The sequence below is a fragment of the Poeciliopsis prolifica genome, unplaced genomic scaffold (assembly GCF_027474105.1).
Source record: "Poeciliopsis prolifica strain line A6 unplaced genomic scaffold, Auburn_PproV2 SCAFFOLD019, whole genome shotgun sequence".
Classification (NCBI taxonomy): domain Eukaryota; kingdom Metazoa; phylum Chordata; class Actinopteri; order Cyprinodontiformes; family Poeciliidae; genus Poeciliopsis; species Poeciliopsis prolifica.
Window position 1 is genome coordinate 6,880,462 of NW_026562394.1, and position 17,650 is coordinate 6,898,111.

Consider the following 17,650-nt stretch of genomic DNA (forward strand, 5'->3'; position numbering starts at 1 on the left):
TCACTTATTCCTCTTTTTTGTTGTTTAATTTTTCTATCAGTGCGATTGTATACCAGTGCAGCTACTGGGTCGAGTAAAGAAAACAGGCTTTTTCATCTTTAATGGCATACAAAATAAGGAAAAAAAATCCATCTTTTATACAAAGTATAACTGCTGGTCTTTAGGGGGAAATCAAACATTTATAAACCCATAAAGCTAGGAGGCACACCATGGGATTTTCATTTAAAAAAAAAAAATAGCAATAATAATAATACAAACAAAACAAGTAACAATTTGCACCCATTTTTCGCTGTCTTGTCGCCACGAACGGCTTCAGAGACGGAAACAATGACAATTCATTGAAGAACTGGGTTGCTTGACAAGTCAGAAATCGCACAAAAAGAAAAAAAAAACACAGAAGAAGAAACATTTAGTCAAGAGCAGGGCTTGTTTTTGGAAGGACAAGAAGCCAGGCCTGAAAAAAAAAAAAAAAGAAAAGCAGCATCTGAGCATGGCCGCTGGCATCTTTGGTTCGGTCGAACATACGAAGGTAACAAAGAGCTTGAGCACGCCGCGCGGCTCGGGGGTCGGGGGGGACGGCCGCGCGAGGAATGCTGAGGCTGAACTCCACACCCTGGTATGGGAACCAAAACACCCGATCTGCTACAACAGTCTACTGATGTCGTTCCTTGCGATTCCTTGAGGTATCAGTGATTCGAAATGTCGGATCGGCGCGGAAAAACTAAAAATCTGTGTCTCTGTAGAGGTAAACGTCAATAAAGAGAGGCTGAAACGACCTCAACAGGACTTTACGCTAGTTGACGTCTTAAACGTTGCCCTTTTGGAGGTGGATAGCCGATTCAACAGCTAAAAAGCCTCCCAAAAAAAAAAAAAGAGAGAGAGAGAGAGAAAACTCAAACGGGAACCTCGGATCTTCCCGCCATCTCGCCAGTGAACGACATGCATCACACGTTGACAAACTCGGCCATGAGGTTGGGCCACAGTGAAGGGAGTAATCAAGGGACAGAAGGTAAAATGTGTGACTTCTTGTCCTTTCAAACCTGCACAGTGTTGACTTGCACTGGTTGGAAAAAAAAACACAAAAAAAAAAAAACAAAGGTAAAAACAAAAATAAACACCTGTTGAACAGATCTGCATATATCAAGGATTAACATGGTTAACATGTAGGATTTTCTCATATTACACATCGCTGTTCAATTCCCCTGGTGACCGTTAACAGTACATTCCATAGCGCCTGTGGAGTCTTTCTTCATTACGAGAGAGAATGTCAGTTTCCCAGAGTGGAATTGATTCCCCACCCCAGAAAGAAAAAGAAAAGAAAAATGAAAAAAAAAAAAAAAAATCACCCAAGTCCACCTCGACAAAAAGCTTTCCGTCCGCGTCGGAGGGCAAGAATCCTTCACCACAACTTCGCTCGCACAGCAACGCAAGTCCAGAGAAAATCTTACATGTCGCATCGTTAAGTATATATATATATATATATATGATATGATCAATGAGTCCGCATGACCAGTCACGAGATGTGACCACCCCAATATGAGGTCCGATAGCACCATATTTGTCTTTTAAATCTCTTAATGGTTAATAAGAGTGTCTAAGCCATAGATCAAGCATATCATGGATAAAACCATAGGTCTCATACTCATACATACATGCAACTAAATACATTGCATGTGTATACAAAGACATATATGTAAAAGAGCATGGTCAATTTGGTTTTGCAGCAGAGAAAAATTCAGGTTGTGCTGTAGTCGACAGACCAGGAGAGCAGGTGCCTGACTGCGGCTTCTTCTGGTGTAGTAGTGTACGGCGGGGTCTCCTACGGCCGCAACGCTGACCCCTTGTGGTTGGAACTTTTAGCGGCGCCCGACCTCGACGTTGATTATGTTGAAATCCAAGCGTAGGATATGGAGCGAAGCACGCGGAGTCTCCCGGACGACGAGCGCCTACGCCGTTCGAGTAGCGGACGCGACTCAGAGCGACTTTCTCCTGGTCCGTTGTTTTTTTTTGTTGATTTTTTTTTTTCTTCTTTTTTATTAAAAAAACTTAAGGCAACACAACTGGAAATCTGGATCGTTTCAGGTTACTGTGGATGGATTGCCGAAAGCCCTTGACATTTTTGCATAAAGGAAAAAAAAAATTATGAAAAAAGAAAGAACCTGTCAGTTAGAAAAAGGCTGTTACGACAGAAGATGTGGGTCAAGTAACAAGAACCTCTCAAAAAAAAATAAAAAATAAAAAAAATTCCAGTTTGCAACAAAAACACGCAGACCGACAACCTGGTGATCCTCGACAGATCGAACATTCGTTAAAAGTACGCCTAACTAGCAGAGTGCGTGGCTCAAACTCACACCTGGGTAATATTTGGATAAGAACTGGCTTTACAAAGCCTTGGCTTTTTTTTTCTTTTTCTAAAACAAAACAAAAAAATTTACCCTTCCTGTAACCTTCTGATTGAAACGGACAGAAACTAGAACATTCCCTGTGCTGCGGACACCAGGATCAACGGGAGCGAGGGGAGCAGCGGCGGCGCCGTATCCACAACTACGCACTATGACATGCACTTCTAAATGACACAAACGTGTGAAGATCACTTCCGTTTGTGCGTGACTTTTTTTTCTTTTTTTCCTTCTTAAATATACGTCGTACTCTGCGGGACGATGGTTAATAATCGGAAGATGCAAGACGATGTTTTTCACGGTGACACGGCGGACTAAGTGAAGCGGCGGGGTTTTGGGCTGGGGCAACATCTCAACGTCTCAGCGCCCGACGCCCCTGATAACGGACAAAACGGTGGAAGATAGAGTATGGCTTTAAATTGCTTCAGCACGTCCCCATCGCACGACTCCCTGCCAGTAAATGCAGAAGAAAAAAAAATAATAAGACAAAGACACTAATTTTTGAATTAAACAAAAGCTTCATATAAATCTTTTTGTTCCTCGATCTTCTTTAAGTCTAAATAAACCCTCAGAAATAAGCTTCAAATTTTAGATCGCCAAACAAACGTCGCTGAAACCCAATTTCTAATTTATTCTACTGGTTTTTCATCTTCTGACAAAGTGGAGCCTATAATCCACACACAGTCACACACACACACACACACACACACACACAATTGTGACCCAAATCAATGAAAAGCCAATGAAAAGGCGTCACAATCCTATCTACACTTTGGAGTACACATATCCCGCGTACGAATTTCCAACTGCGACACAGCGAGCGTTTACTCGGCTAGCGCGACCTCAGCAGTCAAGTTTTTGAGAGGAATTTAAAGTAGTGAGGACACAGCCTTTTGGAACTGCAGTTTGCCTTTGCTACATGATATTACGCGTCTGGATAGGAAAGTTAAAAGAAACGACGAGAAGACGGCGAAAAGTAAAAGAGTTAGTAAAATGTAAAGTTGTAGCAAAGCCTAAATCCACCCAAGGAGACTCGCTTCCATCCACAGAATCAAACACCTGATTAGCTTTGCTGAAAAGACGCAATATTAATGAAAATCTAATATTGGTGAATTTTCCCAAAATAATATGAACGAATGGAGGGGGGGGGGGGGGGAGGTGAGGTTATAGATATAGGTATACATATGCTGCAAAAGCTCAACCACAGGCAAACGAAACAAAAGGAACATGGTTTTCTCGCCGTAATCGAACGATGCTTCACTGCCACCCGTTGCCATGTCAACGTCTGTGAGACGGCCAGCACGGCAACGGAAACTATCATCATAAAATGGTACAGTAGTAGAAATAACTAGACCAGGAGGGGGCGGGCTCTCCTGGGAAAAGGTCCGCGGAGAGGTCCAATGATTGGTCATGCGGCTCGCTGTCAGGAATAATGGTTATACGACGGCACCGGGTGCCCGATGCCGTTCTGGTAGTGATGGTGCTGGCGGTGGGCGATGTACTCTGCATAACCCATCGTCATCTTCTCGCTACGGTACCTGAAACAGACAAGAAGACGGAGATCCAAGAGTCTGTCCTCGCATGACTGGAGGGGTTTCTGCAGGTTCCACCGACACAAGTTTAAGACTTTCAAGACCACTGTGAACGAAACTTAAAACCTGCATCGCGACAGAGGGGTGCAAAAGACAACTGCATATCTCAGGTAGTTGTCGCGCCGACCCTTTTTCTTTTCGCACAGAATGAAAGCAGCCTCGTACGGAGTCGCAACAGAAGTGAGGCAGCGGCAAAGAACAAAGTCGTCCAGCGAACTGGCAATGAATTTAAACTTGCAGCTAGCTAGCGGTAGCCTGAACCGCCTCGATAAGTCAGGCGGCTCAAAACGTTAGCCTGACATAAAAATCCAATAAGGAAAATAAAATGCATAGAATATACAACAAACTAGTCGTCACAAAATTTAAGACCTATAATCAACGTATTTAAGGCCAACTTTTTTTTTACTTTTCCAAATTACTTTAAGACATTTTAAGGCCTTAATTTTAAATAGATGCATTTAAGACTTTTTAAGAATGCACGGATGCCCTGCTACTCACCACCAGATTCTTTCCTCCCAAACTTCTCATGACTTAAAATTGAATCTTAAGTCATCTCAATCATAAGCATTAGAAAGTCAACACTGTTTTTCCCCAAATGATGTCGTGGATTTTTTTTGTATGCGCTCGGCAATAATGTTAATGAAACAAAGTGGCATAGGTTTTGTCTAAATAAAAAAATTGTTTCCCAATTTTTGGGTGTAAATTGTTTCCAGTTTATCTGGTCTAAACGAACGGATGTGCTTTTTTGTTACCAAGTCACTGGATTTTTATAGTCTTGCCAACTATGATTAAAATTAAATTACTTAAAAATAAAAGTGCCCACCGCAGGCCTTCATTTGTAGCATTCTTGAACTGCAGTCGGGGATATTAGATTGTTCCATGGGCCACAAATCATTCTTTGGCCACCGCTGGTGACATCTCACTCTTGAGGCAATTTTCCATTTCTCTGTGCATCGTTATTTGGCTGAATGTAAGTTTCTACTGCTAGCAAACAGGTTTCTGGGTGGTAGGGAACAACACCAACACACTCAAATATTGATGAAATAGAACCAATTATACCTGGTTAACTTAATGGTCTTCCTGAAGTCATTTGTGATGGGAGCTTTGTAACCTCCCTTTCGTAGTAAGGAATCTATGGTTTGAATGTGGTCCCAACCTAAAATCATAAAAAAAATAAATAAATAAATGTAATAGCGTAATTATTTAATGTGTTTGAAGGCAGGAGAGGCTGTTCAGTTGAGGGCACACAAATGCTCACCTTGCTCCTTTGCAACCTCTGGCAGGTAGGTGGCGGTACGCTTTGATCCTTTTTCATTGAAAAACTCTATTCTTATACCATGAACACCCACCTAAAAGCAAAGAGAGGAGCGAAACACAAAGAGAACGTTGCGTTAAAGTCAGAGTTGCTTCACGTCTGCTTTAGGCCACAAAAAAAAAAAACTTCTGCACAACTGAATGGAGGCGGTTTTATGGACAGAAATGACTATAAATGTGTTGGAACCTAAACTAATTTAAGATGATGACTAACTTCCTCAAACATTCATACGGTTCCTTTGAACTTCATCACGTTACAGCAATAAACCTCGGCAGGTTTGGACTGGACCAGCAACACATTGATTTAATTTAATTTAAACCTTCCCAGTCTAAAATCTTCTTCAGCTTCAAAGAAGTTTTCTCAAATTGTCTTATTTGGGTCCGTCCACCTGCACATAAACCGCGACCAATGGCTTCCTTAGCTTTGCTAAGGAGCATGGCAAGCATAATGGTTATGCATATTACCTTCTGTTTTTTTGGGGGGGGAGGGCATTTCACAAGACTTCCCCGCAGAATAACCTTGAGTAATTTGCGCAGCAGCTTCAGGAAAAAAAAAAAAAAAAAACTCTCGGAAATGTGACCCGACTGCCTGGTGAAGCGCTCACCTCCCAGTCGAGATAATCACCGACGTCTTCAAAGTTGGTGAGAAGAGACACTGAGCAGAAGAGGCGAGGCAGCTCATCCCTTGTCATAGGGGGGAAGCGGCTGTCTTTAAGGGCACTGCAGACAGGAAGTCAGACAGCCGAGCAGCATTAGAGGATCATATGGTTGAAAGGTGTCATAATCCGGTGTGTTTGGTCGTTACGTGAATGTCAAGACTCCTGCTGATGGGAACAAAACCTGCGACTGAAAATGCAGCGCAAACCACTCAGATTTGAGAGTTTGACAAAGTGGTCCTCTTATGCCAGCCTTCTTAAGATATTAAGTTAAACTACATATGCAGCTTTTAAAAATTATGCTCGGTTAGACCTTATAGCAGGGTTCGTACACTTTTCCCCACAGTAAAACTCAAGATTTTCAAGTTGTCAAATTTTTCCATTGCTGCACTTTGTCCTTTTTTGTTCTTTTGTATTGTTTTTATCTCCAGTTTCAATGTGCTATAATGACAATTTGTTAGTTATTAACACTGTCTAGTGATGGTATCCTACATTCTACCAAAGGGACAAAGTAAACTAAAATATTTTTAAAAATTGTTTTGGAATGCGTCTCTCACATACCCTGTTCAGCTGACTGATGAGAGAATAAAACACTCATGTAACAAAAAAAATCCCTTAACTTCAATAACATTGTTGAACTATGACCTTTGTTTCAATTACACAGATTAATAAGTCACTGAGCCGTTGGGAAAGATAAATATTCATATTAAAAACCTTAAATCTCAAGGTAAATGACCTTCCTGATCAAATTAAATGCTTGAACACAACATTCAAAGAAGTGAAAAAGAAACCTCTAAAAAATATATTTTTGCCAAGTTTCCCGACATTTAGCAAATGGAAAATTTTTTCTAATTCTAATTAACTTAAAAACAACAAAAAGCTTTGTCTGATTTAACTTCAAACAGTGTGAAATAAAATGTATCTTTGTATTATGGGAATGAAAATACCTGATTTCAACTGCAAATAATGTTTTCCAAATTTTGACTTTTAATCAAATATTAGATTGCAATATATTACTAAACTGTGCAGTTGGAAAATCAAGCACTTAAAAGGACTTTAAGAAAAAATAAATAAAAATCAAGCGCCTTCCCAACCTTGAAAACATCCAGTTGAAAGTCAAGCATTTTCAAGGATTTCAAGCAGCCTGAAAACACCGAAAGCCTCCAAACACCCAGTGGCAAATTAACCTCCTGGTTACTACAGTGACAGTATCCCATTTACTGCCATCACAGAGTAAGAGGGTGGAGGAGGGAGGACCATTTTGTCTCAACTGGGAAGGATTAGAATAACAAAAAAAAAATCAATTTAAAAAAGAAGCGATTAAAGGCCTGTAACATCAAGTTACTTACCAGGCCACACTTTGCTTTTCTCACCATATTATCAGCATTTTGGCTCCTGGCTGGCGTTAATTTTGGATTCTGCGTGAGCTACAGCGAGTCTGCAGAAAGACCTACATGGAAGTGACAGGCACTGCACGCAGGCGGCCATGTTCACTACTAATCCAAAGATCACCGAGCTCAACTACATCTGTGGGGAGAACGGGGGGGACGCAGATTATAAAAGATAAAAGAAAAGAAATAATCATAAGATCTCACTATGAAATTACACTCATTTAATGCTGTACAGGCTGCATCAAATTAAAGGCATCAATGAGGTAATTCAATGTTTCTATGACAGAGAGACTTAATCCAGCTGAGATCAGGGCTCGGTGGGGCCCCACACCATCTGGCTCTGGATCTGTGCTACTGAAATTCTCAACTGTTGAAGAAAGACAATCCCTGATGGTGCTCAGCACTAGGGAGATGTCAGCATGCAGGACGGTTTTATTTCCTGCTGTCTTTATAACAACAGGAACATTTGGGGGGATTCAGGGGTCTGCAACATGCAGCTCCAGAGCCACAAGTGCATTCTTAGACTTTACACAAAGTCCCTTGATAACTTTGACTAAAAGTGATGAACTGATTAATGTTTTTTAAATATAGATATAACAAATTTCAGTTTTACCCTTTTTTTTTTGCCGTTTCAAGAACTATTTGCATTAAATTTCAAATACTTTTTGTAAACTGTTTTTTTGTTTGTTTTTTTGCAAGCATCCCATATAAGAAAACATAGCTAAAGTTTAACATCATACTTTAATTTAAAACCCCAAAATTGCAAAAAAAAAAAAGGAGTTTCTTTAAAAAGAAAAATAGATACATTTTTGAAGTGGACATTCATCACAAATTAAAAGTTGTTTTTATTCAACAGAACACGTCATATTTTTTGGCAGACCACTGAGCTACTTGAATACGTTTAAAACTGCATGGTGTACAGTGAGGCGCGCCACACAAAATTACCCTAAGAAAGTCGGTTTGTTACCGACATATTTTACCTGCGTAAAGAAACACAGGCTGAAGCACAAACTCCAGGTTTCCCCCAGAAAACTCACTAACCCTGGCGTTTGGGCACTAGGGCAGTCATTCATCCAGTGGCCCGTCGTCTTTTTGAGTTAAAGAATGTTTAAAGTTGATTTAAAAATATCACAGCATGTCCCAGACAAGCTGAATTCCTACTACAGGTTGGTTTCTACAACCACAGATATCAGTGTGAAATATTAAAGCAGCCCAATTTACAATCAATCCTACAGATAAGTAATGTATTTCGACTGTGTTTGCTTACCTGGTAAGGGTGTACTCCCTGAGTCCTGAGTGCAGATTCATGGCAGAAAATGTACCTATACAACCCCTCAACCGTTTGTCTCTGCCTATTTTCCATGTGACAAACAGCGGACTGAAAGACAGAAAGAAAAAGAAAAAACACCCATTTAATTTACTGAGTGTAAACGATGTTAACACACACACTCCAGTAGTACATCAGCGCCTGCTGCTTTCTTATTAAATACGACAGAATCTTTACTCACATGAGATGGAACTAGCTCTAATGTATTTCATCATGATGGATCATTTTCCATCAAAGTCTTTCCTTCATTGCTTTGGGCCGCCTGCTCAACCAACTCTTTGTCTGACTCCCAATTTTCACCCCCGCCCCCTTTTATGTTGTAACTGAGATTTTTTTCCAGCTTTTATGATGAGATAATTTCTGATTGAGGAGAACCCAACTGAAGCCCCTGCAGTGGCTCTACATTTACAGCTAATTAATCACTGTCTGATGTCTAAACAAAGCCATGAATGACAATGAAGAGCCCAATGCGATGCTGCATCAACGCAGCAAAATACCGCTTCTGAGCGGAGAACATCAAGACGCCGGTAAATCGGAAAAAGAGTTTTATGTCAGTGGTGTTAGAAGGGGAATTAGAGCACAACGCAAACATGGAACGACGACAAAAAGAAAAAAAGATTTAAATTTTATTAGGTCACCAGAATACATTTTAGAGCGATTTCTCTTTCTGTGTGACAGCAATTTTGAGAATGAAAAGGCTGAACACTGCCGTTCAGGCGGCTGAGAGAAAGCTACCAAACGTTCAGTTTTGTTTGGGAATATTTCAGTCACCAAAACAAGGTGGAACAAAAACTTAATGTCACATTTGAAAAATATATAATGATTGTGTTAAAACAAGTACATTTACAGAAAAATTCCCCCAGTAAATGCAAGCTGCACTTGATAAATATTCATTGCAGCTGCTGATATTCTACAACTTAAGAAAATTAATAAAATCCCATAGCAGTCCAGGCCTGTGCACAACATACCTTTTTTTCCACATTTGGAAGAGTTCAATTTTGAATACTTCTACAATTTTAGCACAATAAAGCTTTCATTTGAAACTTATATATATACACACACAATTTTGTAATACTGATAAGTCATTTACAATTGTGCTTATTAAACTGTCAAGAGTTACTCTAAAAAAAAACTTATCTACCTTATTTTTAAAAATACTCCTAAGCAACAACTAGTTTATATTAAAAACACTGGGAACATTTATTAATACGGTGACACTAACCAGGTACTTGTCAGGATTTCATTCCACATTTGTTTCTACATTATCTTGGAAAATCTGCTCTGCTTTCCACAAGATGCATGCGACATGCCGCTCAGGGTTACATCACTGCAGTGGCTTTGTGGAGCTATACATGCCTACAATACATATGAAGGTCAGCAACTATTTAACAGCAATGTCTGTCTTTATCTTAGTTTTTGAGCTCAAAATGTGGACAAATCAATTTAATAATGACTGCATAGTCAATTTCTCTTTTTTGTTATTGCTATGCTTACAAAAAAAAGCTAAGTAAGAAAAATAAACTATTTTAGGGAGGTTTCCATGTGACAACTCCAAAACAGGAAATTATTCTCTGCTTTAATGACTAAAAACATGACAGAACTGCAACAACTGAGACTCTTGTTTTTCTTTCTTTTTTTTCTCAAAAACACCAGAGAGCATTATGCCTATGACCAAAGTTGGAGTTGGTCAGAGCATTTCAATAATTCAGCTTGACAAGCACCCCCCGCCCCACGCCACCCTCCGAGTGAAGGACATGTCGAGGACACATCACAGCGTACTCACGAGGTCCTCTGCCCGGATGGAGCTTATACACACATCCAGCAGGAATTAGCTTGTTATGCATCCGTTTGACGGATCTTTTTGGTCCAGGGCGATACTGTGACGGTTGGGTAACGTGACCGGCTCTCCATCACCTAACCCCTGCCCCAACCACAAAAAGCTCCTAATGCTAAATTGCTCCCAAGACGTTATGAGCTTGTGGAAAATTCCTGTTAACAGTACGGATCCGACTTTTTCTGCCTCTCGCGCAGATTATGTTACCCGTCCGGGAGGGTTTCGAGTTCAGTGTGAAGACGGGACGTTTTTCCTTCTGCAGTGAAGGCTGGGTTTCAAGATGTGATTTCAAAGCTCGTTGAATCCAAATGGGAGAAAGTCTCTTTAGAAAAAGATTTGTTTGAAAAGAAAACAGGGAAATTAAAGACCAAATTGAAACCTAAGCATATTAATATGCATATTTTGTCAGAACTAAATGTTGCCCTAAAAGACAAAAAGAGTGCTTTGAAGGTTTGTAGAGATCTGCACCGATGCTCTGTTGGTATACATTTAAAAAGGTGGTTCAAATTTTTTGTCAAAATGTACTTTTTATTTTGCATTCTGATGACAAATATTAAATACCTAAATGCAAAAGGTTTGTGCATTCGTCAAATATCTCAACATTTTTAATAATTCTCTTTCCAAAGTGTGGAATCTGAAAGTCAGTTTTCACCCAAGTTATCTCACATTATTACATTAATAAATGAGGTATGCAAAGCACTTCAGCTAAAACAGTCCTTCACAGAAGAATGTGTCCACCCACAATTTTTTTTTCTGCTTGCAGTCACACACCTTTACGCATTGACAGGGTGAATTCTTCAGACTTTATGCATGCCACTGTTCAAAAAAGCGGGAAAGCTGAAGAATGTAAAACTGTTTTCATAAAATCTTTATACCTTGCATTATTTGATGACAATTTTAATGGAACCATGTCGGTTTTTGTAAGACTAAATAAAGAATGCCAGGAGCTTTATGAGAATACCTTTATAAAAGCATTTTTTGTCTTTCTGTCAAAGATTCAAAGTCATCACAAATTACAGCATTCCACTAATCTCACATTCATCATACACTGATTAAAATATAAGCTCATTTACAGATATTCTTATAAGCCAAAGATTTGCAAATTATGGTACTGGAATGTCCCCAGTGAGGGACAATAGAGGACGTTTTTATTGTATTGTATAAAATAATATTTTTTTTAAAATGTGTTCACTTTGAAATAGTTCTTGCTGAACTTAAAACTTTGACAAAAGTGAGGTATAAAACAGTGTTGCTCAAAATACATAGTTTATTCTGTATCCGCCATGACTCAAAAAACTGCCACTCTTCTACGTCTGTATCAACAAACATCAGATACATTGAGTATCTTCTTTTGAAAAAGTTGCCACATGAAAAAACTTTTTCCAACTTATTCTGAAAAAAGTGAGCTCTGGTTTCGAAACAATGGAAAATACTTCAAAAAATGTAAGACACCCGTTTAGGTCACATGGTGTCATATTACCATGTTAGATAGGGGACAAAATGTTTCTATAGAGGCCTCAACATGAAACCTACTGTGAAAAAAGGGATATACATTTACAAATCTTATTCTTTTTATCATACTAAAATATCTTTTGTAGATCTCTCATATCGTGACCTTTAACAGGCTTGTTGTTTTCCTTTGATTATCTACTAATGGCGTTAGTCCGTCTTTAATACCGGTTTAATTAAGTATAGCTTAGAACTGCTAAGTACTTAGCAAGTAGCATCTTTTCTTTGCTGCTTGTGAAAAATTTATTTCTTCCCTACTTCTATAGGAAACCACTTAATAAAATAGCAAAATCTGTAAAATAAAATACAATGAACTGCCAACCATTAACTTGTCAATATACGAGGAAGGCCGCAAAAAATAAAATTGCTAATGAGATGCTATCTGCTCATCGGTACTATGAAGGTAAGCTAATGTAGCGGCTAACAAGGATAAGCTCAGTATATGCCACCAAACATTTACTTAAGATGAACGTCTAAACCACAACCACTTACGTTAAATATTGGTCTCTTTTATATACATTTTAGACAAAGTCCGGCAGTAAATTAGCCAACCTAAAGTTGCTGCACAGAAAAAAAACAAACGCTCCATCCTTTTATCCTCTAGATGCTAATAATGGATAGCCGATAAAAGCTAGCGCTAGCAGAGAGGATCACTAGCTACTAGCTGTTGAGTTAGATTAGAAAAACTGTGAAATATTTATTCTTGACAAATACTCATGGAAAGTCTCAAATTAACCTGGTGCCCAAGTCATTTATTTTTTTAAACTCAGCCAAAGAAGAGCATATTTGGCGTGCGGTTTGAGTAGCTTGTGAAGGCCCGAGCAGCCTCTATCACTAGGCCCTACTTAAAACTTGCTCAGTTGAGATACAATCGGGAGGAGCTTTATGAATTAAACTCAACCGAATTTAAGCTGTGCTTTCACGTGACAATTCGAATTCTATATAATGGACAAAAAATCCAAACGTGGACGTGTTAGGTTTTCACAGAGAAGTTCCTATTGTGAGAATTCAACTGTAAAAGCTGAAATGGAGCAACAACAAAAAAACAACAAAAGACACAAATACTCACTAGGGATCGTTTGTAAACCTGGGTGTTCTCGGAGGTTGGTATCCGTACAGATGGCAATAAAGCACGTCAAAGCAGAAGCAGCACATCTCTGCTGAGACGACCATTTTTCTGCCACCACTTCCCGAACCTGGTCCTGGGCTGAGGTTCGGGGAGAGGCCGGATGTAGAGTAGCCGGCCGTGGCAGGGGACAGAGCGTTTGTGCCGCCGCTGCTACCGCTAACGTTACCTCCGGGTCCCCCCAGGCCGTTGGCTCTGCTCACGTTCGCCGTTGCTGCAACCGTCGCGGAGGAGCCAATCCCCAACTCCGAGCCACAATGTCCGGTTCCTGCCACCCCGCTTCCCGCCCCCACCCCGCCGGGACCCCCCGACCCGGGAGATCCCGACAGTTTCTGCTTCTTCACCCCGCAGCACCCGGCCGCCATCTTGGAACAATCTGCACCGACACACCGCTTCCGACCCATAACCGTCACCGCGGGAAGGGTGGGGGGGAACGCCGACCAGACGTAGAAATCCCACTGCGTTGAGACGTACGACGGACAATACTCCACTTTCACGCTTTTATTTATTTATTTGTTCTTTTTTTAGTCTGGCAAAGAAAAAAAAAACAATGTGGCGAGAAGACTGCAATGTCACTCTAGCGTTGCCTTTAAAAATGCGAGACTCGGCTACGCAAAATTCACAGCTGGACAGGCGTTTTTATTTCCTTGAGTAGTCAGCCAGTCAGGGTTTGGACTGTGGCGTTCCAGTGGATCACCACCCCAAGTCCGAGCCAAACACACACCCCTGCTTGCTCGTACGACACCGCCCGAAGCGACCTCACTCAGTCACCCCCTTTAAAAACACAACACGCTCAAGGAGTACACCGTCCGACCAGGCCGCAGATGACAGCAGTCAGGCGGTCCAGATGTGTAGCCGACTGCCTGTGCGCTGTCGTCCTGCAGCACTCCTCTCCAACTGGAAGCCGGGGGCTCGAGTACGCAGGACCCATAAGCTTCAGCACAAACTGCGCACTGTTCCTCGGACAGCGGAGCTTCTCATTGCACCAGCTTGTTTGCTACTGCCTCGTGAACTTCTAATTACACAATAGGCCCAGAATAATGGAGACCCAAACGCCGGGGAAACGCAGAGTAAAATGGCATCTGACAACGCGAGGTTGGCATGGCACAGCGAGCCGCGTCAGCGCCGAGCGAGTCATTTCAGTACCGTTAGCCCACCACGGTTTGCACCTGCATCATGACTGCTGCGCGGACCGGGTTGGTAAATCTGAATTAACGCCCCCGCGTCAAACCGACAGCTGAAAGTTTTCAGCAATGTGTTTGTTGGGAGGCTGTCATTCGGACAGAAGAGCCTTCTCGTCCGCGGACCGTGAGAATCCCGCCGGGTTTGGCCACCCTCCCTCCGCATCCGCCTGTCAGCTGCTACAGTTCTGTGCTGTTCGGGTAAAAAAGCCTTGCGATCAGTCAGTGGGCACGGGCATCGGTGTCGTCGGCACGCCGGAACCGGATTCAGAAAACGATCTGCGCCCAGTCGCTACTCATACTGCGTAGCTTTTTAGAGGGAGGGGGGGGGGGGGAAGAGAGGGGAAGGGTGGTGTCGAATTTGCAATTCAGAAGAAATACTCGTTGCTGTGGGAGCATGCGCGATCATGACAGACGTGCGCGTGCACGAAAGTAAAAAAAACAAAAACAAAAAGCAATTGCCCCAAAGAAGTTGTAAAAGGCACAAGAGGACCACAGTGAATTTGCTGTTCCCATCAAACCTGGGATTATCTTGTCATGAGCAGACTGTGCTCAAGCCTTTGACACTCTGGATAGCAGGAGATGTGGAAATGAAGATATATCGTCTCTATGATAGTATATCTTCATTGATGTCATAGCCCCAAAGGCTATGACCACATGAACCAAAGTCCTAAAAGAAATCTTGTTGGAAATCTGACACACTTTATAGTGATGCAACAGTGTTAGACAAGAAAAGGATTTGCAGCTGTAGCTCCGCAGAAAGATTCTTCTGCAAATTACTTATTTACAAAGGCATCCCATCCTTTTTAGATTTTTTTTTTTTGGGGGGGGGGGGTGGAAAAACAAACTGTCATTAAGCACTACTGGGTTTTAGCATATCACTTAGAGTCTGGTTTCTGGTTGTGACATAGCTCCACTTGAGTTTAGCTCTTTAAGACAGTGTTTACAGGAATAGTAGCATCTTCTTTCATAAAAAATAATAATAGAAATGCAAATTAGCACTAATGAAGTTTGTAGCATAATTTTGCTTTTTCTTCTTAATCAAGTCTGGATTTGTTAGAGTTTGTCCCATGAACAAACACCCTATAATCCGCTTCCAACCATCTAAGTTTTATTGTACATTCAGTTTCATCATAAGCTTTCTTAAGTTCCGAATAACCAAGTAATGTTTGTTTCTTTAATACTCATGACATTAATAGTCACATATGTGGAGCAGCATTTGGATGAATGCTGCAAGTCAGCTTTATGTACTAAAGAAATTGCAAAACTCTGCCTAAAGTTAACAGATAAAAGAAAAGACAAAAACTCTTTGTCTTCGCTTCTTTCGTTTTGAATTTCAGTTGAACTCTCTTGTTCATAATAAATTGCATTAACTCAGCATAGCATAAAGTTGGTGTGTGCACACGGCTTGAAGCTGCAGTCCGGAGTGTATTCCCTAAAAAAAATCCTGTTCATGCAACCGGTTGGATTTCAGACAGGCGTGATGATGGAATCCGCCGCATCCCGATCAGCTCTTGAAGCTACAACAGGAAAAGGGTAACGCAGGCAGAATTTCCTCTCCTCGCATCTGCTGAAATTCATCCGCAAGTAACAAACCTAAGATGTGGTTGAGATGAAAGTAGTCGTCACTGCCATTGTAGTTTTGTTGATGCAATTGATGTAATAATAATGTAGTATTAAAAAAATAATAACTCGTGGAGTGATCAAAGGTTTCTCACTGTCTGATATTCCCAGCATGGGACAGTCTAGTGTGTTATTGTTAGGTCTTGCTGATAAAGCATGCATGATTCATTAGCAAAAATCTTTCAGAAAGCAATAGAAGGCCAGACCGCAGCTTTCTCATTATTTTCAATCGAGCATTTCGCAGGAACTAACATTGAAGGAACACAAACATTGTATGATGGCTGCAGCTGCTGTGAATTATTTTGTGCTTTCGCTGCTCGACTGCTAGAATTCCTGATTCTGCATTTGACTGTTTTTGCTCTTAAAGGAAAATAGTTTCTAAGCAAAAACTACCCGAGGAGTTCCCCAAAGTTCAAATACTTGTGTCCCTACAACTGTCAAACTGTCTCTCTTTTTCTCTGCACACACCTTGTCATCAGCTCAGTTGTCTTAACCTCTGGCTCCAACTGTAGTGACCATTCTTTTCCACCCAGGACTGGAGTCACTGCTGACTTTCCACCATGGGAGGAACTCCTCCCATGAACCGGAAAGTCAGATCGCCCACTCTGATTTTTTTTTTCCTCTCCCTCTTTTTCTGATTCTTTTCAATATCTTGAGCATTTCATCTTTTAAATGGACGGTGTCTGTCTGACAGTAGCAGAGTCACACGGTGCCTTGTGAGGGCTTATCTTTGATGGCCGCTGCATTCAGGCTTAAACTGTCGTCATTTTCTTGTCAGTTAGTAACTGGAAGATGGGATTTGCAGTATTTTTCATGTTTGGCAGTGAAGAGAAAAGTCTCAGTTCTAAAAGTTATATATATATATATATATATATATATATATATATATATATACATTTTTTTATATTTACATCTTATTTACCATAATTACATCATGTGATTATACATAAGCCTGTACAGTTGTTAAACATTTTTAAGACATCCATTTTATGTTCTTTTTTTCTCCTCTAAATCCTCTTTCGTACAGGTTTTAAAATAATTTCATAGTGCTTGACTTGGACGTGGTTCTGATGCCAAAGATATTCAACGTGTCATAGCTTTTAAATTTGTAGGCCAATACAGTTGAGGTTTGAGAAGTCATTGTGAATTTCAAATATATTAGAGGTCATCTATGTTGGCACAGATGCCAGGAAACAGCGAAATGTCAGTGTTTGCCTGCCTCGAAATTGTGGAACTGACAAACAATTATTTCAAAATGGGTAAATGTTGTGTTCTCAAATATCTTCAATGTCTTCCCTGATCTAAAATGAAGTTTCGGGCCTCTTATTATTAAATTTTTTCCATCTACAAACTTTTAACTTTTTCTACTTTTGAGAGAAAATGTATGACATAATTTTAACCGATGAAGCATAAATTAACTTTTATGAATTAATTTTCACTTTGATGATGTCAGAGAAACACTCATATAGTCTATTTAAACAAAGTGTCAGGTTGTGATGATACCATAAATAGTAAAACAAATTATAAAAAAGATTTTTAGCAATAGACCTTTTTCACGCTTCCGAGTTTGAAAGCGGATGTGGGGTTGGACAACTTCCGGTGGCTATAGCGTTAGCATTAAAAGGCTAGGAAAATGGCTCAGTCTCGGCGCAGTTGTTTTTGTTCAGTCCCTGGTTTTTCATGTGGGGCAAGAAAACA

The 17,650-nt window shown here is 40.5% G+C and overlaps 2 protein-coding genes across 2 annotated transcripts in view; one reads left to right on the top strand and one right to left on the bottom strand.

The window, feature by feature from the left end:
- gabra3 (gamma-aminobutyric acid type A receptor subunit alpha3) overlaps positions 1–14,918 on the top strand; it is a 156,069-nt gene extending 141,151 nt beyond the window's left edge. The window contains exon 12 of the transcript XR_008606877.1: positions 14,909–14,918. The gene's annotated coding sequence lies outside the window, so the exon portion shown is untranslated. The remainder of the gene's footprint in view (positions 1–14,908) is intronic.
- Positions 70–14,549, bottom strand: ammecr1 (AMMECR nuclear protein 1). Its single transcript, XM_055043627.1, has 6 exons — positions 13,092–14,549; positions 8,620–8,730; positions 5,911–6,025; positions 5,250–5,340; positions 5,051–5,147; positions 70–3,937 (listed from the first exon to the last, which is right to left on the bottom strand). The coding sequence occupies exons 1-6, from the start codon at positions 13,550–13,552 to the stop codon at positions 3,823–3,825; spliced, it is 990 nt and encodes a 329-aa protein (XP_054899602.1). The 5' UTR covers positions 13,553–14,549; the 3' UTR covers positions 70–3,822.
- Positions 14,919–17,650: the final 2,732 nt, after the last annotated feature.